Here is a 24,311-nt window from a genome sequence, read left to right on the forward strand (position 1 = left end):
CTGTTTCTAATACTGTGCTAGACTTAAAGCAAGTGAGTAGTCCTTGTGTTTTCTGAGTCCATCAACATTAGTACAGGTTAGCTTATTTATCCCAGGATGTGTTACCTAAAGTTTCAAGATCTTTGATAAAAAGCAGTGTGATGTTTGCCTTTATAAAGCTAGCACTGCTTTCAGATGAGTATGACTTGTGATTGATATTTGGTATTGGAAATGGAACACAGGGCCCTGTGCTCTACCACTGACTTGACATCTCTATCCCTTTAATTTTTTTTTTTTTTTTTTTTTTTTTTTTGATAGGGTCTGGCCAAATTGCCCAGTCCCAAACCTAAACTGGGATTTAATGTGAGGGTAGTCTGGCTGCGACATCTGTCACTCCACTGGTCTCCAGGGTGGATTTGGCTGATGTGGCTGGCTAGGCAGGTGTTCCCTTCCTCCCTCACTGCTCCATGTGTGTCCCTCCTGAAGCTGTGCACTTGGTCAAAGAGGAGGACCACCCCCAATAGAGGAGGACATTTTCTTAGTCAAGGTTATATGAGTAGTTGCACTCCCCTGCTAGAACCTCCAAACAAGCTCTCAAACAGGTAGGATTACAGGTGTGTGCCACCATGCTTGGTGAGGACTGATAAGTGTTGCCTTTCTGAATATGTCATTGAGCAGTCCAGCATGATTGTGTGCTAACTGAAGATATGTTCTGATACAGTTTTCACATTTGCCCATCTCACTCAGGCGGTTAGCTAGCACATTCATTCCCTACCAAAATTGTGGCCTGCTGAAGGGCTAGCTCAGTTGTTCAGAGAGGTTTGCAAATGTATATGATTATAGGGTAAGCAGAGAGCTAGATGTAATCTTTTATGATAAAAGTCTTAATTTGGAAGACTTTCTGCCTGGTACATTGAAGATCTGTAGTTTAACTTTTAAAAACTTTTAGTATATATGATGCCAAAGCAAGCACATACTTTTCTGAACTTTTCATTTATTCTACCCCCCACTCCCACAGTTTTAATTTGTGTTTGGTGGGGAGCAGGTTAAGGATTTGGAAACCTAAAGTGGGAACAAGACCTAGGGAGTTGGGCAGGAGCTGTGAGATTTCATTTCTTTCCTAATAATGGAGATAATCATTAGGGATTGAGAAGGATACCCTGCCAGTATTTCTCCATGCGTCTTACTTGGGGAATGGTATAGCAGACACCTTTCTTCCAAGGAATCCAGATTACTACTTAAGCAAGTGTTCTCATGTTAAACCCATTTGTGGCTGATTCTTGCTATTACACAATTTCATCAACTGTAGGAATCTACACTCATGATCATTTCTAGATCTTGTCTTTTTTTTGTTTTGTTTTGTTTTTTTTTTTTGTTTTTTTGGCTTTTTGAGGCAGGGTCTCACCATGTTGTTGAGACGGACCTGAAACTCATTGTGTAGCCCAGGCTGGTCTGGAACTCACAGTGATCCTCCTGCCTCAGCCTCCTGAGTGCTGGGATTACAGGTGTGCAACCACCACGCCTGGTTTTGTAATTTATAATTCTTATACCTTATTCTCCTATCTCTTTTTCTGGTTTTTATCAAATCTGTCTTTTGAAGCCACCAGTGTTGTCTTGCTCTTGCTCTGTTCCTTCACTTTATCATCTTCTTTCATATTTTGTTCCTTTTTCTCTATTATCTGTGGATCTCTAGGTCAGTCATTTCAACATTCTTCGGAATACCTTCAATTCTTTCAGCCTCTTGCCTTCTACCCTTCTTGTCCCACCTGTCATGCTGGATTAATTCACCAGTTGTTTCCTGTGAAAGTTTGATGCTTTTAGAAGTAGAATAAGTGTGCCAGTTAACTGTTTTAAATTGCCAATGTCCAACTTGAGGCAGCAACATTGAGAATTCATTTCTTTTCCCACACATGGTTTTTCTTGAAGTCTTTTTACTGGGCCAGTCTCAACACTTTGAACTAGTGATGTCAGAGAAATACAGAGGCCAAAAGGGATATGCTTGCTTCATTTTGTTTACTTTGAGATGCATTCTTACTATGTTGTCCAGGCTGGTCTTGAATGTTGGGCTTATGTATTCTTTCTGCCTCAGCCTTCCGGGTAAGTGGGACTGCAGGAATCACCATCCCAAGCTTTTATTTTGAAACTTAACTGTCTTTTAAAACTGTTAAAAGTCTTAAAAATTATCATTATTACAATCACTGTTATTATTGTGGTATTGGGATTGAACCCCAGGGACTTTACACTGACCTATATCCCTAGCCATTTCTATTTATGTGTGTATTTATTTATAAATTTTGCAATAGAGTCTCGATAAATTGCCCAGGCTTGGCTCTAGCTTGTGATTCTTCTGCCTCAGCCTCCCAGAAGGCTGGGATTACAGTTGTGTTTCACCATGTTCAGCAATACAGTAGTTCTTAGGTGATATCTAGGAGTTTTTTGTGGTTTTGGAGTAGGAAAAAAAAATGTTTATAATCTTGGCACTGCTTCATATCTCGACCATATATTGCTAGCTTCTCCCCTCAAGCCTCTCTTACTTGGTTTGGCTACCACAAACATTTGGGAAGAATATTTTGTACATTTAAGGAGCATTTGAAACAGATTGTTGTACTCAATTCTTGCCGCATACAGCCTACAGAGCAGTTTAAAATACTTAGCGGTTTAGCTCAGTGGTTTAATCACCTGCCTCACAATCTCAGGGTTCTGAGGTTGATCCCTGCTACCAAAACAAAACAAAACAAAGAAAAACACCTAAAAAAAATCAAAACTAAAACACTTACTTTGCTGTTATGCTCTTTTGTAGCTCCCTTTCCCCAGATAAATAGTCCCCCAGCATACCTTGGTACACTAGTGTACACCAGACTTTTGGTGTTCATTTCCTCCCAGTCAGGCAGGATATGATGTGATTACCATTCAGCTCAAAGAGCCATGCATTGTTAATATATGGAGCAGATGTACTGTGATGTGGAGCATCTTGGATTTAGCAAAAGAACTGTTGAATAGTTACTAAAAGATTAAGAACCACTGATTCATAAAATGATTCTTAATGAAAAAGTTAGTCTGTGGGTCTGTCTACTGCCCCTTATTTTACTTGACTGTTGGCTTCTTTTTTGCTTTATACCTTGTTAGTATAGAACTGTTTATCTTTTTTAAGACAGGCCTTGCTATGTAGTAGGCTAGCTTTGAACTTGCTGTGTAGCTCATGCTGGCCTTGAGCTTCAGGGTCGTTCTGCCTTGGCTGCCCAAGTGCTAGGATTACAGGTGTATGTCACCATGCCCAGCTAAATATTGAAATGTTTTAAATATGAATATAAATATATGTACATATGTATTAGATTCTGTGCCATTGCCTGGGACCCCCTTGTGCAAGATCTCCTACATAGTCAAAATTAATCCTCTAATCAGGTTTGGTGGCCTAGTCCTATGTTTCCAGCATCTCGGGAGGCTAAGGCAGGAAAGCTACGAGTTTGAAGCCACCTGGGCAACTTACTGAGCCAGTTTTTTTTTTTTTTTATATGTACAATTTTTTTCTCATTGAGTTTATTGGTACATTTTAGGTATACAGTACAGGTTTTTTTGTTTGCTTGCTTGCTTGTTTGTTTTTTTTGAGCCAAGGCCTTGTTATATGTTCCAGGCTGGCCTTGAAGTTGTGATCCTCCTGCCTCAGCCTTCTGAGTGCTGGGACTACAGATGTGTATTACCTCAGCCAACTAATAGAGCACCTCTGGATTCAGTTCCCACTACCGCCAAACAAGCAAAGAAGCAAAAAAACCCCCCTAATCCTGTCTTTAGGAAAGATGTATTCCTACCTTCCTACTAAATTAGTTGCTTACTTTCTTCTTTGTTACTATATTGCAGGTTTTTCTAGGTTTGTATTTGCTCTGTTCTCTTGGAGGAACTTTAGTAACAATTATATTCTGTAAAGGAAGCACAAGTTTTTCTTTTTTTGATTTTCTTTTTTGAGACAATCTCCCTGTGTCACCCAGACTGGCCTTGAATTTGCAATCTTCCTGCCTCAGCCTCCTGAATGTTGGGATTATAGACATGCCACCATGCCCAGCTGGAAACTGAGTTTCTTAAGAGCAAGAAACTACTTACCTCTGATCTCCAGCACATAATACAGAGCATGGTGTTATCTTCAATCTTGTTTTTTTCAGTTCATTTTTGTTAAACTAAATGTAACTGAGGCAATGGAATGGATATTTCAGATAAAATATACTTATGGGTACTAAGCAGGTTTAAGACCAACCTTCATTTCAATCAGTTTCAAGTATTTATAATTTTTTTTTATTCTTTTGCATGTTTTCTTGGCTGGATGGAAATAGAGAAGAAGAAAATGAGGTAAGTATAATTTAACTAGGCATTCAGTGATTATGGGATTGACCTCTGTATTTTAGAAACTGGGTAAAAGCTGAAAACACTTAAAAAGTTACAGTGGACCCTTGAATTACAACCTGCCTGACATATGAACAACTTGTGTTGCAACTGAAATTTTAGTTCAGAGTCTTGAGTTACAACCTGAATTCTGGCTGCTTGTGCTTCCAGATGGTATCAGATACAGATTTAACCCTTAAAAAAGTTATGGAAGGAAAATTATAATATCTTTTTCTTTGTGGGGTTGAGATACCTGGGCTAATGTCTAAGGACACTGAGATCTGCAGTAATAAGGAGCGAGACTTTGAAGGCTGTGTAGAGGAGTCTGAGCCTTCAATTGACCAACTTGAGTTACAAGCACCCCTCTTGAACAAGTTGAGTTTGTAAGTCAAGGGTCTACTGTATAGCTATCATTTTGAATGTGAAATAAAGTAATACTTCTTTCTTGACTTTGTTTTTGGAGCTATAGCAACTCAGTTCAGTGAGAAATGTTGTGTATGCGATTTTTACCCCCCTCCCTCCCTCTTTCCTTCCCTTGGTCATGTTGGGGATTAAACCCAGGGCCTTTGAACTGGATTGCATCCATAGCCCAGTTTTTATATTTTGTTTTGTGGCAATTTTGCTAAGTTGTGAAGTTATCTCGGGCTATGTTCGAAGTTGCCTTCCTCCTGCCCCATCCAGATTTATAGGTATGGGCTACTGTGCCCAGCTAAGAAAATGTTTTTTAAACATTAGGGCTTCAAAAATTCTTGGAAAGTTCAAAGAAACCAACTCTGGAGACATTTTATAAGTTTTTACCTATTGAGCTTCCATTTAAAATTTATTTTGAAAAGTGGATTCTGTTTTTTAAAAGAATTTGAAAACTACTACTTTATGATAATGTATGTGAAAACATTTATTTTCCCATTTTAATAGTTATGATATACTTTGAAAACTGATTTCAGATTTCACTATGTTGAAGCGAAAAATTACTTTTGGGGGGGCACCAGGGATCAAACTCAGGACCTTGCACTTGTGAGACAGATGCAGTACGACTGAGCTAAATCCCCAGCCCCAAAAATTACTCTTAAATAACCAAAATTAATTAAAAATTATCCATTAGAAAATTTTTTTGGATGGCAAGTACACCATCTTTAGTCTTGAGTTTGTAGCTGTAGATTTTTCTTTTTTCTTTTTTTAATCTCTGTATAGAAAGCCCTGTTGGAGGGCTTGCTCTTCTTTTTCTTTTTCCCTCTCTACAACCTAGGTCAGTGGTGGTGAAACTTTTAGAGCTTTCAATGATATAAACAGCCCAGTGTGGCATATGTGCCATAGGTTTACCACCACTGACCTAGGTTATACCTTTTACTTCTAATTTGCACTATTTCCTTTGATGCTTTGGCAAATAATGGAGGAAAAAGCATCACTCTCTGATTGCTCATATGGCAATATCAGACTATAAATTGGCATTACCCAAGTGTGTGTGGCCCAGGTAGAGACAGTGACAATGTGCTAAGGCACATAATTTCCAAGAAGGCTGAAGGCCTGGTCTTCATTTGGTTACCTTGTGTATAAAATGAATGAGAGTTAAGAAATTGCTCTATAGCAGGGTTTACTTGAGTAGCTTTTCAGGATCACTTACGATGTTTGTCATTCCCCTTCCCTTTCTAAGAAAATAAGAACAAACACCCCAAACAAATGTTCTCACTTCATCTTAGAGCTACTGAATTAGTCTCAGAGTGTGGGCCCCAGATCTATATTTTTATGTTCCACCCAACTGATTATATGGGATGCCAGCATACCACAGGTTTTGATTCTATTGTTTCTTATCAGGCAGAACACAAGAACAAACTGTTTTGCATACTGAGATATTAGCTACTGCCCTTTATATATATGTCCTTTAAATACTTAAAAGTCTAAAAAAAAATTTTTTTTTTTTTTTTTTTGGTACCGTGATCAGACTCAGGTCCTTGCATTTGTGAGGCAGGCAGAGGAACCACTGAGCTAAATTCCCGGCCCAGATGAAATACTTTTTATGTAAGAAAAAGCAAGAGTGGGAAAATATGGGTAACTGTTCAAGGTGGGAGTGGATATTTAGTGGTGTATTACACTATCCTCTATATCATTGAATATGTTTGAAAATTTCCATAGTAGTTGAAAAAAATCTGTAGCATGATAAAATTCATTCTGTTATTACCAAAAAAATTTTTCCTGACTGATAATCATTTTAAAGTATGATGGTAACCATTTGAAAGTACTATTATTTATTGAATTAGTAATTGTTTATTTCATTTATTTTAGGCAAAGATTGAAAGTGTGCAGAAAACAGGTTTCATCAAAGGACCAATGTTCAAAGGTGTTGCTTCTAGTCGATTTTTGCCCAAAGGCACCAAGACAAAAGTTAATTTGGAGGAACAAGGACGACAGAAGGTGTCATTTAGCTTCAGCCTTACAAAAAAAACTTTGCAGAATAGGTTTCTCACTGCACTTGGCAATGAAAAACAAAACGATACTCCAAATTCTCCTGCTTTATCTCAAGTAGACTCAATTCCTAAAATTAAAGTGGACATTGGAGATACCTTAGTTACTACAGAAGAATCTTCCCCACCAAAATCAAGAGTAGAATTGGGCAAAATTCATTTTAAAAAGCATCTGCTTCATGTAACATCCAGGCCACTGCTGGCTACTACCTCAGCAGTAGCATCTCCATCTCCCACAGTACAATTACCAGCAGTCATAGCAGAGTCAACAACTGTAGACTCACCACCTTCATCTCCACCTCCACCACCTCCACCTCCCCAAGCTACAACACCCTCATCACCAGCACCAATAACAGAGCCAGTGGCCTCGCCACACATACCAGTAACAGTTCTAACAGCAGCACCACTATCCTTACCAGTAGATGTAGCAGTTAGAAGTCTGAAAGAACCATCAGTTACACTTGTAAAAGAGTCTTTAGAAGTGGATACTAAGCAGGACATTATATCTAACAGTTCAGAAGAACACATAACTCACAACCTGAATGATCAAGTAGAGACTCCTTCCCAAAAAGAAGATTCCCATATTGGGAAGGATGAAGAAATTCCAGATAGTTCTAAGATTAGTCTGAGCTCCAAAAAACCAGTTTCTAAGAAGAAATATTCACAATTTGAAGGCACATTTCTTGGCTCAGAATCTGATGAAGATTCTGTACGGACTTCCTCCAGTCAAAGATCACATGATTTAAAAATTTCAGCAAGCATTGAAAAGGAAAGAGAGATAAAAAAGAGCTCAGCACCTTTAAAAAGTGAAGATTTAGGAAAATCTTCAAGATCTAAAACAGAAAGAGAAGATAAATATTTTAGCCACTCAAAACTTGAAAGAGATACTCGGTATATATCTTCCCGATGTAGATCAGAAAGAGAGCGAAGGCGGAGCAGATCTCGTTCCAGATCTGACAGAGGGTCTAGAGCTGGTCTATCCTATTCCCGGTCAGAGCGATCTCATTATTATGACTCTGATCGACGCTACCATAGGAGTTCCCCTTATCGAGAGAGGACACGCTATTCTCGGCCTTATACAGATAACAGGGGACGAGAGAGTTCCGACTCTGAAGATGAATATAAGAAGACATACTCAAGGCGCACCTCATCTCATTCTTCTTACAGAGACCTGAGAACATCATCTTATTCTAAGTTTGATCGAGACTGCAAAACTGAGACCTCTTACTTAGAGATAGAGAGAAGAGGAAAGTATTCTTCCAAACTAGAGAGAGACTCCAAAAGGACTTCAGAAAATGAAGCAATAAAAAGATGTTCTCCTCCTAGTGATCTGGGATTCCGTTGGGGGCCCTCATATTCCAAACACGAATATAGTACTTCCCGTTATAAATCTGCCCTTTCAAAGTCTGTACCCAAGTCTGAGAAATTTAAAAATTCTTTCTGTTGTACAGAATTAAATGAAGAAAGCAAACAGTCTCATTCTTTTAGTTTACAGACTCCTTATTCAAAAGGTAGTGAATTAAGAACAGTTATTAAAATTCCTGAAAGAGAAAAGACTGGGTCTCCATCTCCATCAAATCGGTTAAATGATTCACCTACTTTCAAAAAGCTAGATGAATCACCTACTTTTAAGTCAGAATTTGTAGGACGTGATAGTATTAAAGAATTGGACTCCTTATCTAAAGCGAGGAATGATAAATTAAGAAACTTTTGTCCCATTGAATTAAATATAAATGGATCTCCTGGGGCAGAATCTGATGTGACAACATTTTGCACTTCTAAAACTGATGCTGTTTTGATGACATCTGATGATAGTGTTACTGGATCAGAGGTATCTCCTTCAGTCAAAGCATGCATGTCTTCATCAAATGGATTTCAGAATATTAGGTGCAGGGAAAAAGACTTGGAGGACACTCCTATGCAGCATAGTAAGTCACAAAGTCCATTTAAAGAAACAGAACCTTTGGTGTCGCTATGCAATGATAGCATCGTGTCTTTGCCAGTTATGACTACAGATTATTCCAAAACAGTAAAGGAGCTAGTTGATGTGAGAGTTTCTTGTTGCAAAACCAAAGATTCAGATAGATATTGTACTGCAGATGATAGTAACCCTTTATGTTATTCTGAAGCTGAAAATACTGAGCCATCAGTTGCGAAGATTTCTTCAAATAGCTTTATGAATGTGCATTTGGAGTCAAAAACAGTTGTATGTGATAAGAGAAATCTGACAGATCAGCACTCAAAATTTACATGTGAAGAAAATAAACAGAGTGTTGGTAGCACTAGTTCGGCTTCTGTTAATCATTTGGATGATTTATATGAATCTATTGGGAGTTCAAGTATTGGTTCATCTCTTCAGAGTCTTCCACCAGGAATAAAAATGGACAGTTTGACACTATTGCCATGTGGTAAGAACACATCTCCGGTTCTGGATGGACTGCTGAAGAGTAAAAAATGCACAGAGGTTTTTAAGCATGCAGGGAAAGAAAAAATGGTAGATGTAGGTAGTGGCTTTTCTCATTCAGTAAAGGCATTTGCTTGTTGGGAAAACAGGCATAATAATGGGCTCTCTGGGAAATGTTTGCAGGAGCTTCCAGAAGAAGGGAATTCCATATTGCCTGATAGAAGAGGAAGACCAGATAACTCTTTAGATGAAGGAAGGGGGCATGCACATACATCTGATGACTCAGAAGTTGTACTTTCTTCTTGTGATTTAAATTTAACTATGGAAGACAATGATGGTATAACTTACGCCTTAAAATGTGACAGTAGTGGTCATGCTCCTGAAATTGTATCTACTGTCCATGAAGATTATTCTGGTTCCTCTGAAAGTTCAAGTGATGAAAGTGATTCGGAAGATACAGATTCTGATGACAGCAGTATTCCAAGAAACCGTCTCCAATCTGTTGTGGTTGTGCCAAAGAATTCTACTTTGCCTATGGAAGAAACAAGTCCATGTTCTTCTCGGAGCAGTCAGAGTTATAAACATTATTCCGACCATTGGGAAGATGAGAGAGTAGAGTCAAGGAGACATTCATATGAGGAAAAATTTGAGAGTATAGCAAGTAAAGGCTGTCCTCAAACGGAAAAGTTCTTCTTTCATAAAGGTACAGAGAAGAATCTAGAAATTTCTTTTATACAGTCCAGCAGAAAACAACTAGATAATCACCTGCCTGAAATTGCTCATTCTCAGAGTGATGGCGTTGATAGTACAAGTCATACAGATGTGAAATCTGACCTCCTGGGCCGCTCAAACTCAGAAGAAATAATAAAAGCCAAAACATCCTTTAGGCAACAAGAAGAATTACCAGTTTATTCTTCTGATGATTTTGAAGATATCCCAAGTAAATCACGGCAACAGACCTCTTTCCTTAACAGGCCAGATAGTAGACTTGGAAAAACAGATTTAAATTTTTCTTGTGCTATCTCCTGTATGGATGGCTTGCACTCATCAGAAGATCTCAGAACCCTAGGGTGGAACTTCTCTCAACACGAAAAGCCTACTACCACGTATCCGCAACCTGACAGCAGCTATGGAGCCTGTGGTGCACACAAGTATCAGCAAAGTGCAGAACAATATGGTGGGAGCCGTAACTACTGGCAAGGCAACGGCTACTGGGATCCAAGATCAGCAGGTAGACCTCCTGGATCTGGGGTCGCTTATGACCGAATTCAGGGGCAGGTTCCAGATTCCCTAACAGATGATCGTGAAGAGGAAGAGAATTGGGATCAACGGGGTGAATCTCACTTTTTAAGCCAGTCTAATACATTTCTTCTGTCCCTTCAGAAGGACAAGGGGTCAGTGCAAGCACCTGAAATAAGCAGCAATTCCATTAGGGACTCTCTAGCTGTAAATGAAAGAAAAGATTTTTCAAAAAACCTAGAAAAAAGTGATATTAAAGATCGAGGGCCTCCTAAAAAACGGAGACAGGAATTGGAGAGTGATTCTGAAAGTGATGGTGAGCTTCAGGACAGAAAGAAAGTTAGAGTGGATATAGAGCAGGGAGAGACATCAGTGCCCCCAGGTTCAGACCTCATTGGGCCTTCCTGTGTCATGGATGACTTCAGAGACCCACAGCGATGGAAGGAATGTGCCAAGCAAGGGAAGATGCCTTGTTACTTTGACCTTATTGAAGAAAATGTTTATTTAACAGAAAGGTGAGCCTACTTAATATTTGTTGGGAAAGTTTCAGCTTTCATTTTTAAAAAGTGAGCTTTAAAAAAAAAAGCTTTTCTAGACTTCAGATGGGACTAGAGTTCTTTGATAAAATGGAAACAGAATATTGTTGACTATTTGAATGTGGTAGTGTGATTCTTTTCTTCTTCTTCTTTTTTTTTTTTTTTTTTTTGGTACCAGTATTGTTGACTATTTGGATGTGGTAGTATGATTCTTTTCTTGTACCAGGGTTCGAACCCAGGACCTTGCGCTTACAAGGAAGGCACAGTGCCCCTCAGCTAAATCCCCAGCCCTAGTATAGATTTCTTTCTCCATATTTATTTATTCCTCTCCCAAGAATGGGGATGTTTTAATTTTTTTCCTCTCATTACTTTTTTTTATTTTAAAAGTATAATTTAAGCTAGCTCAGTGTTACTCAAATTACTTTTTAATGAAAAGGATGGCTGAAAGTGAAATTAAACTCCAGCAAAATAGCCTGCTCTTAGTGAAAGAAAAAGCGGTGTGTTGGGTTTTTGTTCTTTTTTCCAAAATGTGCACAATGAAATATATGTACTTTTATAAAGCAGGAGCTACATCACAGCAGAATTTTTTGTCAGTTTTTTCTTTTGATACCTGGAATTGAACTTGGGTGGCACCACTGAGCTAAATCCCTGGCCCTGTCAGTTGTTTTAATGTATTCTTAATAGATTAAATTTGTTAACAGTGTAATATTTTAGAAAAGGTAAAATGATTGGTGATGTAGCTCAGCAGTGTAGTGCATACCTTGGCAAGAGCAAGGCCCTGAGTTTGGTTCCTGGTACCCCCCCCCACAACCAAACAAACCAGAAATGGTAAAATGATTATCAAAAATCTCTAATGTGAAGGAAGGTATGAAAGTAAATGGGTAATGAAAACATAGTCCTCTAGAGCAGAGCTTCTCAGCTTATAAAACTAACTTAGAGCCCTTAATCCTATTTTCTCCATATAAATATATGTTGATTTGATCTATGTATATATGTACTATATATGTGTATATATACTTCACTACCTACCCATTCTCTCCTCTTGGAAATTTTCCTCCAAGTTGAGAGTCAACCTGTCATTGTTTTAAACATAGTCAAAATTTTGTTAGGTCAAAGAAATTTTTGACTATGTAGATAATGTCAAAGATTTCATGTATAGTTAGGTACCACCAGAAATTATTTTCTGTTGTAGAGAGCCTATTCAGCTATGTTCATGTACACCTAGTGTTTTTTCCATTAAGTTTATTGGTACATTTTACACCTAGTTGTAAATTAAGTTTTGGTCCAAAATATTGGGTATCTCAAGCAGTGTCTTTTAGGAATTATCTGAATAGGTTGATGAAATTTACAGGGTCTTTTAAAAGAATGTAAGCTGTGTTATATGCTAGGCATTTAGGAGTTGCCAACAAATTCTTGTGAAATATAATATGAGTGTAATAAAAAAAATTAAATCTTACATCTAATGAAAATACTTATTGCAAAAATCTGTGCCTGTTAGCCAACTCAGGCCTTTGAAGCAATAAAAATAAACCTGCCGAGTCATCAAAACTACAGCTCCTTTTGAAATACTTGCAAATGAGTTATTTTCTTCATTTTTAGGTTAAGTATACTCGTATTAATGAATTGTATCTTTAGTTGATCCAGAGGAATAATTCTTTTCACCTAAACTTTGTTGAAACAATCACAATATTCCATAGGTACTTTATAAAATGAACTAGGGTAAAACAAGTGTTAAAGATCAAAGCAGGTAATAGGAAGTTATGATGGCTACTTATAAAAAACAGCTGAGTTCTTCATTGCCTGATTGATAGTTTCCTAATCTCAAGCAGGTCTTTTTTGACCATCCTTGATTTTCTTCTTAAAATTTTGACCAGGGTTAAAAGCACTCTGGAGAATGAGGCGGGAGGATTGCCAAGAGTTTAAGGCCGGCCTGGACTACATAGTGAGTTTAAGGATAGCCTGAACTACCTACCATTACCCTGTCTCAACAAACAAAAAAATAGACTACAGCAAAAATGCCAAAATCACATGTTCACTTTTGCTTTACAATCCCTGGCATAGGTTTTTATGATTCCAAACAAATTTCAACAGTTTTCTTTCTCCTCTAGCATAAGTTTGTGTGGCGTTGAGAAAATTTTGCCTCTAAAATCTTTGATTATTCTTTTAAATTTTCTTTGTTTCATTCATTCCAAGTGAGGTCTTGCTTGTTTTATTGTCCATGCTGACCCTGAACTCCTGGGCTCTAACGATTCTCCTTCCTTATCCTCCCAAGTAATTTGGACTGCAGGCATGTGCCATTGTGTCCTTCTCTGTCCGATTGTTTGATTTTTTTTTTTGTACTAGGGATTGAACTCGGGTCCTTGTGCTTGCGAGGCAGGCACCGGAACCACTGAGCTAAATCCCCGGCCCCTGTTCGGTTTTTTTAAAAAAGTATGATTACCATTCATTTTTAAACAAGTGTGACAATACTAATGGATTTTCTAAAAAATGTGGTTGAATGAAACTCTTAAAGCTCTTAGTTAAAAATTCTTATTTAGCAACTTCTATTTTCCTCGATCTTATACTTCAACAATTATTTGTTCTTCATGAAGTCTCATTTTTCAATTTTTTAAGTGCTGCGGATTGGATCCAGAGCTTTTGCACTGAACTGCATCCATAGTGTGCCCCCTCCCCCACCCCTTTATTTCCAGATGGGTTTTGCTAAATTTCCTAGGTTGGACTCAAATTTGTGATCCTCCTGCCATTGCACCCAGCTAGAGGTCTGATTTTTTTTTTTTTTTTTTTTTTTGAGACAGTCTCACTTTGTAGTGCAGCCTGGCTTTGAACTCATAGCCATCCTCCTGCCTCAATGTCCCAAGGGCTGGATATAGGCATGTGCCACCACCCATGGCCTGATTCTTAAACTGTAACCATCTATGTCATTATTTGAAACTCTTGAGCTCAATATGACTTTTAACATTTGAAACTGCCCAGAATCTGGGGCTTAGCTGACCTGAACTAGGAAAGAAGGGGCGTATTGTAGAATGATAGATTTAAACTTATTCTATCTTCCTATCTGCCAAGGTTAAGGTTGCATGTGTTATTTTTTTGCCATGTACTTCTTAGAGGGTTTAGTCTTACAGATGCTAGTGATTAGATGTTTTCTTTCTTTTGAATGATGTATGGAAATCATAAAATGTAAAATTAATGTGTTAAATCTCAATATTACATTTATCAATGTTTAGTATTATATAATTTATTATATAGTATTGTGTTCATTCTAACTGTTAAATAATGTCATTAGTTGTCTCATATGTCATCTCCAGGAGATTTATTAACAATTTTTCATGAAAATTTACTCAATAGAAAGAAGAATAAATCCCACCGGGACATTAAGCGAATGCAATGTGAGTGTACACCTCTTTCCAAAGATGAAAGAGCTCAAGGTGAAATAGCATGTGGGGAAGATTGTCTTAATCGTCTTCTCATGATTGAATGGTAAGTAAATTAAAATGCTGTCTTTAACTCTTCTATTAAATGTTTATAAATACTAACAGTTGTGAATGAGTAAAATGTCACCTTTTTTCCAATTTATAGATGAATATTTATGAGTAATAAAATCTCCAGTGTATAATTGGAAACATTAATAAAGAGATAAATCTCCCATGAATTGTATATTATATCTTAGTACCTGGCACTTTTTTTTTTTTTTGGTACCAGGGATCGAACTTGGGACCTTGTGCCTACAAGGCAGGCAGCAGAAGCACTGAGCTAAATCCCTGGTCCCCTGGCACATTTTAAGTGCTTTATGCAATCCTATTATTAATGCTAATATAATAGTATTAGTTTTTATTCAGTCCCCCTGTTTTTCTTTTGTAGTGTTTGTGTTGTGGGAAGTAAATGTTGGTATTTAGCTTTCACCATAAAATGAGAGAAAACCCTAACATTTCAAAAATATATGAAGTTGGAATGTCTTCATCTCCCAAACCTCAATCCTTTTAATGCTTTTGCCCACCTAAGTAGATACTTTTCTCCTTCTCATATTATATGTACTTTCTTGAATTTGCTAATCAGACCTAATCAGAGGTGTATACATACCTACTTAATTATGCTTTTAGTTTTTTTTTGAGACAGGATCTCACTAATCTCACTATGCAGTTCTGGCTGACCTTGAACTTATTATGTAGCTTAGGCTGGCCTCAAACTCGCAGTGGTCCTTCTGCTTCAGCCTCCTGAGTACTGGGATTACAGGTGTTGCCCCCATACCTGGTTTAAAGTTTTTTGTTTTTTGTTTTTGGTACCGAGTATTGAACTCGGGTCCTTGCGCTTGCAAGGCAGGCCACTGAACCACTGAGCTAAATAAATCCCCAGCCCAAGCATGAAGCACTAAAGTTTTAAAATTGTAAACATCTTCACATTAAAAATGTGTGGTAAGAAGTAAATAACTCAGTGGTGGAGTATTTTTCTGGAGTATAGAAGGCCGTGGTTCAATCCCCAGCATTGTACCAAAATAAAGTTTGATAAAATTTTTTAACCAAACTGATCAAGGAAATGTTTTATTCATACACACACACACATACACACACACACACACACACACACACACAGGGGATTGAACTTGGGACCTTGCACTTGTGAGGAAGGTGGCAGCACCACTGAGCTAAATCCCTGGCCTTCATGTTTTTATCATGGGAAAAATATTAAGTTTAGGGACGGTGAGACTCAGTGGTGCCACAGCCTGCCTTGCAAGTGCAAGGTCTTGAGTTCAATCCCTGGTGTCAAAAATCCCCAAAATATTAAGGTGATAGTGTAGGGAACTTATTTTAAATATCAATGAAGGTCCCCCAAAAGCTCAGGTTTTGTTTTGGTTCATGTTACAATATTGTAAAAATAGACGTATCTCAGCCTGGACTACCTAGCAAGACCCTGTCTCAAAAAACAAAACAACCCCACCCTTCCATAAACACACTTGATAGCGAACAGTTTTAGAATATTAAGATTTCAGTGAGTGTTTCATTCTTGGATCCATTGAAGAGCCTGTCACTGTTATATTGCATTTATCCCGAACAAGGCTATGTTTAATAATGACTTTGGTTTCTCTCAAATGTAGGTAAAGTAGTTAAGCCGAGATGTGCACTGGCCTGTAATCCCAGCACTCAGGAGGCTGATAGTGAGGATCACTGTGAGTTGGAGGCTAGACTGGGCTACATAGTAAGTTCAAGTCCAGCCTAAACTACATAGCAAGGATTCTGTCTCAAGAGAAGAAAAAAAAAAAAAAGAGCTGGGTGCATGCCTGTAATCCCAGAACTCTGCGTGGCTGAGGCAGGAGGATCTCAGGTTAGAGCCTAGACTGGGTAATTTAGTGAAATGCTGCCTCACCGTAAAAAGTTGTTTTAAAAAGGAGGGAATCTGGGATTCAGGGTGTATCTCAGTATGAAGGTTTTGGGTTCTGTTTCCAATAATGAGAAACAGAAGCAAAAAAACAAATCGATACATATAAAGGAAGAAAGTAAGTTAACTCTGCATAGTTGTTAAAGTGTTGTAGCTTGTATATACCCTGGAACAGCATTCTAAACACTAGGGAGTGGTAGGCAGACCTTTGTGGTGGTCACCAAATGACAAGGCTATATTTTAATTATGTTTGGCTGAGTAACAATGTAGACACTTAATTCTACAAAAATCCCTTTGTGATGGAAAGACTTATTCAGGAAGGCTGACTTGGAGGATAGCTACAAATGCACTTATTACGCCATAAAGATGCATCTCTGTGTGTGTGTATACACATATACACACACTATGACACGTGCTAGTGAGGGTGTTTTGGTTCTTCTGCTGCTTAAAGAATTAATTTTCACCTGTTTCTTATTTCAGTTCTTCTCGGTGTCCAAATGGGGATTACTGTTCCAATAGACGGTTTCAGAGAAAACAGCATGCAGATGTGGAAGTTATTCTTACAGAAAAGAAAGGTTGGGGCTTAAGAGCTGCCAAAGATCTTCCTTCGTAAGTTATGTTTGTTTGGTTTTTTTGGTACTGGGGTTTGAACTTGAGTCCTTGTGCTTGTAAGGCAGGTGGCAGAACCACTGGGCTAAATCCCCCCTACCTCATAAGTTACGTTTTAATCACTGTATTAAAAGTTGCTGACAAGCCTGGTTAGATGTCTTGTAGGAAAATGACTTCTCTGTTGCACTGAAGTTAAATGTTGGTTATTGTACAGAATGATCATTTGGTACCTCCTCTTTTTTTTGTGGTACCGGTTGTCAAACTCAGGACCTTGTGCTTATGAGGCAGGCAGCATGCCACTGAGCTTAATCCCTGGCCCTGTGAACTATTTTTAAAACTGACTTCTAGGAAATAAAGAACCTCTTTCTGTAGACCAGAAAAATACTTTGTCACTTGTGACATTTGGATAAGGGCAGCTCCTTTCTTCTCACATACCTAGGTAGATAGTTACGTTTTCTGTAATTGCAAGCCATACTGTTTGCTGTAGATCCCCGAAATTGCTGTGAGATCATATAAAAAAGGAATTAGCACAAAATCTATTAATGTTCATTCAGTTGAGTTGGGATAAGAGTAGATTATCTGAGACTTATCAATGTAGAACATTAAAGCCAGCTTGGTAGATACACAGGAAACATTTGTTGAAAGAAATAGGTTCTCTCACTCATGTAACCTTTAAAAGTAATGCAATGAAAGATTCACTTTATTTTCTACCTTGAAACATCTAGTTTTCTAATCTATAGCATGTTTAAATATTCTTTGTGGGTTTTTTTTTTTCCTGTTGTACCAGGAATTGAACTTGGGCCCTTGTGCTTGTAAGGCAGGCGGCAGAACCACTAAGCTAAATCCCTGGCCCATATTTATTATTATTTTTTCCATGTTTATTCTTAGTAAAAGTTGAGTCCCTTTTACTTTATATTTAAATATTACACGTGTTTATGGTTGAAATGATTTAAACATACATAAATGGAAGAAAAGGAGCAAATAAAATAAAACATTTGCTGGATTAAGTTACTCAAGCACAACTGTTCTTTCAGAACCCTGTAAGCATATGTTTACCCTTGGTTGGAAATTGAAATGGGAGTTGGAATGGGGTGTGGGGATATGGGTGGGTGGGGTGGTCTTTTTATGGCGGAGACTCAGAACAGCTGGGTAATGAAGGCAGTAATTTGGATTTCTGACTTGAATCTTTGTATGTCTTATTTTTATTGCGTAGATAGAAAATGATTTTCATATCCATCTTTTCTCTTTCTCTCACACACACCTTTTAGCTACATCCCTAGACCTTTAAAAAAAAATTCTTTTTTAATTCCAAGGCAGGATCTTGTTAAGTTGCCCAGGACTTGTGATTCTCCTGCCTCAGCTTCCCATAGTGCTGGGATTGTAGGCTATTACCATGCCTGGCTAAAACTCCCATCTTTCTTAATCTGTCAAGTGAGCATAATACCTATGTGGCTTGGCATCATTGACCTTTAAATGATCAAATTCAAGGAGCAGAATTTGGCTTTTGGTAAAAGAGGGAATAGAAGAATTTTTTTCCCTGTGAGTTTTTACATCCTGGCTTTGTAGCCACTATCACAATTCAGAAGGCAGCCTATGATAAGTTGTTTCTTTTTCTCAAAGGAGGTTATGAATCCTAGAACTGGAGAGCCAGACATTGCATAGGACTTTGAATTTTGTCATCTTTCGGCTTTACTTAGAGGTTGGTTAGAAAGGAAAATTAAGTTGTGGTTGTTAAGATACTGATTTGACTCTAGAGATATAGCCTTAAGTAATTTGATTTTTGTTATTGAGGCCTAAATACGTTTGTGATAGGCTGCTATCACAGATGTGCACAAATACACATCTTTAAATTTTTCTACATTAAGAAAATTTAATTCTTTCAATTGGCCAGATTAATTTCTTTTTTGATAATAATTTTGTTTGTTTTTTGAGACAGGGTATCACTATGTAGTTGAGACTGACCTGGAACTCACTGTGTAGCCCTGGCTGGTCTTGAACTCACAGTGATCTTCCCTACCTCAGCCTCCCGAGTGCTGGGATTACAGGCGTGCACCACCATCCCTGGGTGGTGATAAGAATTTTGATTATGTCAGTATGTTGTAAACAAAAGATTTGCATTTTTTAAAATCTTCAGTAGTGTTAGGACATGTTTATTTTGAGGGCTAAAATCTTTCAGGCAGGCAATTTCAGGTCAGAATTTGGGAGCAAAGCATAGTGAAGTGTTTCTCTGTGTAGAGCCAGTAGTTGAAGTCATTGATAAGAGTGAACTTTTAGATCTTCAAGGAAAGTTATAAGGTAACAGGGCCAGGGATTTAGCTCAGTGGTGCTGTGCTTACCTCCAAAGCGTGAGGTTCTGAGTTTGATCCCTGGTACAAGGAGGTGGGTAATAGGTAACTGAAAGAAGCCAGAGAGGTTAACCATAATTATTTCTTAAGTGTAAGGCAGAACTCATAATATGTAGTCAGAAAAGGTCTTAATTTTTTTTTCTTTTCTCTTTTTCTTCTTTTGACAACAGGCTAAATAGTCCACACCAGCCTTGAACTTGCTTTATAGCTCGGTCTGCTCCAGTGACATGTACAGTTGAATGTAAATTAAAGACTTTTTTTTTCCCCAGTGATAAATATATTGTTGAATCTAAATTAAAGACCTGTTTGTACACCAAAGCCAAGTCCTTTGGGTGGTTCACTTAAAGAAGTCAGATCTCCAACTGGCTCACAAGAGAAGCTTTCACTCCTTGGCTTTGATTTTGGAATTTTGTCCAATTTGAGCTCATCAAGACTTTTTCAATATCTTTAAGTATGAGATCCTCAGAGTAGTTTTCATTTATTTGGACCATCAATGATCTACATTGTCCCTTTCTACCTGTATAAGAATGAAAAGTTTGTTAAACATAGTTTCCTTCACTTTTATTCCAAGTTGTTTGTTTTTTTTTTCCCTGAAAGGCTCCAGTATGCTGCTATAGTTAGGGTTAGGGTTAGACCTAAATGAGATTACATGGTGTAAAAAGTTGCTACTTCATATTCTTTCATTGGAGGTACTTATAAAACTTTTGCAGTCTGTGGCATAGGCAGGCAGCCACCATTTTACCTTTGGGCTACATCCAGGAAACTTCTGCTTTATGCCCTTTTTGATGGATTTTTTTTTTTTTTAGTAATTACCTCAGGCAGGGTAATTTAGCTCAGTGGTGCCACCACCTACCTCGCAAGTGCAAGGTCCCAAGTTTGATCCTCGGTACTAAAAAAAAAAAAAAAAAAAATCAGGTAATAATTACCTCTATCCTTTTACAGTTCACTGGTGTGAAATAAAAATGTAGGATTATCTCTGTACAAATAAGTCTCTTCTAACACCATTTTGCGTAGCTCTGTTTTGCAAATTCCATCGTTGTGTTCTACCCTGGGCAGTGAGGCCACCTGCCAAGCTGGAGCCTAGATTAGACTTTTAACATCATTAGAGATCCTTGAGAATAGAGGTGGCAGAAGAACTGCTGGGTTTATTTTTTGGGGGAGGGTGTTTGGTACAGGGGACTGAACCTTGGGTCCTTGTGCTTATGAGGCAGGCGGTGGCACCGCGGAGCTAAATCCCAGCCCAAGAGCTGCTGTATTTAACTTGCTTCTCTCCTTCTCTTCCTTTCTCCCCACCTTCTTTTGTGTAGTGCTTGAACCCAGAAGCTAATCCATGCTAGACAAGTACTCTACCACTGAGCTATACCCCTAGCCCATTGCCTTCTTTTTTTCTAGAACAAAAAACCTGTAAATTTTCCATGCTTCCCTATTTTTTCAGAGCTGTTTCCTGGCTGTGAATCAATTTTCATATTATTAATTATTTTTACTTATTTATTTTCTTTGGTACCAGGGATTGAACTTGGGACCTTGCACTAGCAAGGCAGGTGGCAGCACCACTGAGCTAAATCCCTGGTCCATCATAATATTAATATTATAAGCCATACTTGAAAATTTTTTTCCCTCAGGTTGGGATTGAACCTAGGCTTCCCATGTTAGGCAAGCCTTCTGCCCCACAGCTTGATTCTTATCCCAAACATTGGTTTTGCTATGTAGTTCAGGCTGGTATTCAACTCACTATGAATCCCAGGCTGGCCTCAAGATCACTAAGATCCTCCTGCCTCAGCCTTCCTAGTGTTGGATTACAGTTGTGTGCCCCTTACACCCAGCTTAGCTCAAACATTTGTTTTAGTATCTAGAGAAAGGATATGTATTTTAGAAGTATATATGAAGTATAAAACCTATAAAAGGTTCTTTGAGTCAGTATTCTGTGAAAAGTATTAGAAGAGATTAACCTTGGTTAGATGTTAGATACTTAAATACACATTTTAATTATATTTTGTGTGATACCAGATTTGTCCACTTGTTGATTTTGAGACTTGGACTCATTATGTAGCCCTGGCTGGCCTCGAATTTGACATTATCCTCCTGCATTAGCTTTCCTAGTGCTGGGGTCAAAGGCAAGCACTAAGCTCTGCCCAGCCCATATTTATCCATTTTGCGTTTATTTCATTTGCTTGAATGTGTGTGTGTTTCCATAGGCTTCCGATGGCAGAAGTGCTATATTTTTCTCCCATTGTTTGACAGGAACACTTTTGTCCTGGAATATTGTGGAGAGGTACTTGATCATAAAGAGTTTAAAGCTCGGGTGAAGGAATACGCACGAAATAAAAACATCCATTACTATTTCATGGCCTTGAAGAATGACGAGGTGAGCAGCATGGGTGGTTTTCTTTGAAACAGAGCTGGAAATTATTGGATTGGAAGGAGTCTTTGATACTCACTGATTGCTAAAGTGACAAGTGAGGGCTAGAACAGTTCGCAGTGTGCATCGTTTCTGTTTTCAAAAAGAATGGGAGAAGGAAGTATTTACATTTATATGTAAATGTAAACATGCATGCTTCATATTACAACTCCTTTTTACAACTCTTAAAAATTATTGTAACTCCAGTTTTGTTTTGTTTTGTTTTTTGTTTTGGTACTGGAGATTGAACCCAGGGCCTTGAGTTTGTGAGGCAGGTGGTGGAACCACTGAGCTAAATCCCCACCCAGCCTTATAGCATTTATTTTGAAATGAAATGTTATGCATCTAAAATGAGATTGGAAGTCGGTAGGATATAAGAAATAGCTACAAGTAAATGGGAGAAACCTTGACAAATATGGACATAATTTTGCCTTTATATAAAATGTTTATTGTTAAGAGGTCTTCCAAAAGAATTGTTAAAAATTTGTCACTTTGAGTGTGTATTAGTATGAAAGAGTTCTCTAAAGCAAAGCAGGGGACAACAGCCCATGTGTGTTTTAAATTAGCCTTAATACTTTTCTTCTTTGCAAAGTGCATGACTATTTTAAGGTCTCATTCTCAAACTGTTATGATCTTCTCCCAGATAATAGATGCCACTCAAAAAGGAAACTGCTCTCGTTTCATGAATCACAGCTGTGAACCAAACTGTGAAACCCAAAAAGTAAGTTGAGATAGAAGTAGAGTTTGGGATATTTCTTGAAGATTATTGTTTTAGATTCTATGCCAAAGATAGTTATGAATTTTTTTCTAATTATTTTGATTTTGAAATAATTTTAGATTTATAATAATGTGAAAATAGTACAGTGTATATACCCATATACTTCCCTTTACTAGCATCCCCAAAATGATAATGCCATATATAACTGTAATACACAGCATTCTGTTAACTAAAAGATCTTACTCAAATTTTGACAGCTTCTGTTTTTCTAGCATAGGATTCATCATAAGTATTCACATTGCATTTGATTGTTTCTTTGCCCATAATTATTTTGTATATTATTTGAGAGATGCCAAAATACAAAACTAACTTTTAATTTTGATGATATTGAGCAGTTAGTTGCATATTCACATTCTCTATTAAACACTCTTAAGAGACCAAATAGCCAAAGTTGGGAGGTATTAGAAGTTTAAGAATAAAGCCGGGTGTGGTGGCTCACGCCTGTAATCCCAGCACTCAGGAGGCTGAGGCAGGAGGATTGTTAGTTCGAGATCAGCCTGGGCTACATGGTGAGTTCCAGGTGAGTCTCAACTACATAGTGAGACCCTGTCTCAAAAAAAAAGAAAAAAAAAAGTTTAAGAATAAGAAAGCAGTAGGCCCATTTGCAGATTAAAAAAAAAAAAATTGAGCTACTGACTTATAAATGTTTATCATTGGTTTCCTATCATGTTGGATTAGTGCTTTTGACTCCTGGGTATTCTTGACCCTTTGATCTATGTGCTTATAGATCTTAAGTATGCTGCAAAATCAACAGGAGAACCCAGTCTAGAATCATTCAATCTAAGTGATGGTTCTTACTCTGCCACATCTGGTGGCCACACGTGTAGCTGAGACTCCCACTCTACTCTGTCCCTTAATCTGTCAAAGTTTGGCCTTTTCATCAATAATGTGCACATGGGGCTGGAACAGAGAATTACAGTCCTTGATTTAACCTACATATTCTGAAACTACGCGGTGTACCACCAGTGTATCTGCCTGTTTTAATTTTTGAATGTTATACATCTGTTCTATGCTTCCCTTCCCTTTCAGTATCTTCTGCTATATGAGTTTCGTGAAGTTAAACAATTGACATTAGTGTTTTTCAGTTTCCAGGCCCTATTTTGTCTTAGAACATGGTTACCTTTTTTTTTTCTTGGCACCAGAAATCAAATTTAGGACCTTCACTTGTGAGGCACATGGTGGAACCACTAAGCTAAATCCCCAGCCCTCAACATGGTTACTTAACATAAGTAAATGAGATTTGCTTGTGATATTACTGATAGCTCATCTTCTATTGCCTATTTTCAGAACAAGTAAATCTTTGTATGTGGAAATGTGTGTTAAAGTAGCACTTTTTTCCCCCCGTGCTGGAGATTGAACACAGAGACTTCACACTGAGCTATATCCTTAGCCCTTTTAAAAATATTTTTTATTTAGAGACAGAGTGCTGAATTATCTAGGCTGGTCTTGAGCTTGCAGGCCTCCTGCCTCAGCCTGCTGGACATACAGACGTATGCCACCATGCCTGGCTAGTAGTTACTTTTATTAGAGACAAATTATAGATAGTCTATTAAATAAGAGTAACAAATATTTTATTTAAAGAAAAAACTCTCCATTTGCTGTTTGGAAAAACCTTTATTGCCTGAAGAGCCAGATGATTATGATGTGTACACAAACACATTCATTTACTGATGGTTTTTTTCTTTTTAAAACATCTCAGTGGACTGTGAATGGACAACTGAGAGTTGGTTTTTTTACCACCAAACTGGTTCCTTCGGGCTCAGAGTTAACATTTGACTATCAGTTTCAAAGATATGGGTAAGTATTATTTCTGCTCTTATTTT

At 37.8% G+C, this 24,311-nt stretch overlaps 1 protein-coding gene and 1 pseudogene across 2 annotated transcripts in view; one reads left to right on the forward strand and one right to left on the reverse strand.

Moving 5' to 3' along the window:
- Window positions 1-24,311, forward strand: part of Setd2 (SET domain containing 2, histone lysine methyltransferase) — a 113,544-nt gene that overhangs the window by 16,977 nt on the left and 72,256 nt on the right. For both annotated transcript variants that reach the window (XM_010624335.3, XM_033762615.1), the window contains 7 exons: window positions 4,302-4,317; window positions 6,631-10,967; window positions 14,334-14,465; window positions 16,839-16,967; window positions 21,554-21,677; window positions 22,354-22,431; window positions 24,188-24,285. In XM_010624335.3, the coding sequence (XP_010622637.1) occupies window positions 6,676-10,967; window positions 14,334-14,465; window positions 16,839-16,967; window positions 21,554-21,677; window positions 22,354-22,431; window positions 24,188-24,285 (4,853 nt within the window). In that variant the 5' untranslated portion in view covers window positions 4,302-4,317; window positions 6,631-6,675. Of the gene's footprint in view, window positions 1-4,301; window positions 4,318-6,630; window positions 10,968-14,333; window positions 14,466-16,838; window positions 16,968-21,553; window positions 21,678-22,353; window positions 22,432-24,187; window positions 24,286-24,311 lie in introns of those variants that run through there.
- Window positions 19,607-20,317, reverse strand: LOC117285680 (annotated as a pseudogene).

The sequence above is a fragment of the Fukomys damarensis genome, unplaced genomic scaffold, assembly GCF_012274545.1.
Source record: "Fukomys damarensis isolate Sample0158 unplaced genomic scaffold, DMR_v1.0_HiC HiC_scaffold_12, whole genome shotgun sequence".
Classification (NCBI taxonomy): domain Eukaryota; kingdom Metazoa; phylum Chordata; class Mammalia; order Rodentia; family Bathyergidae; genus Fukomys; species Fukomys damarensis.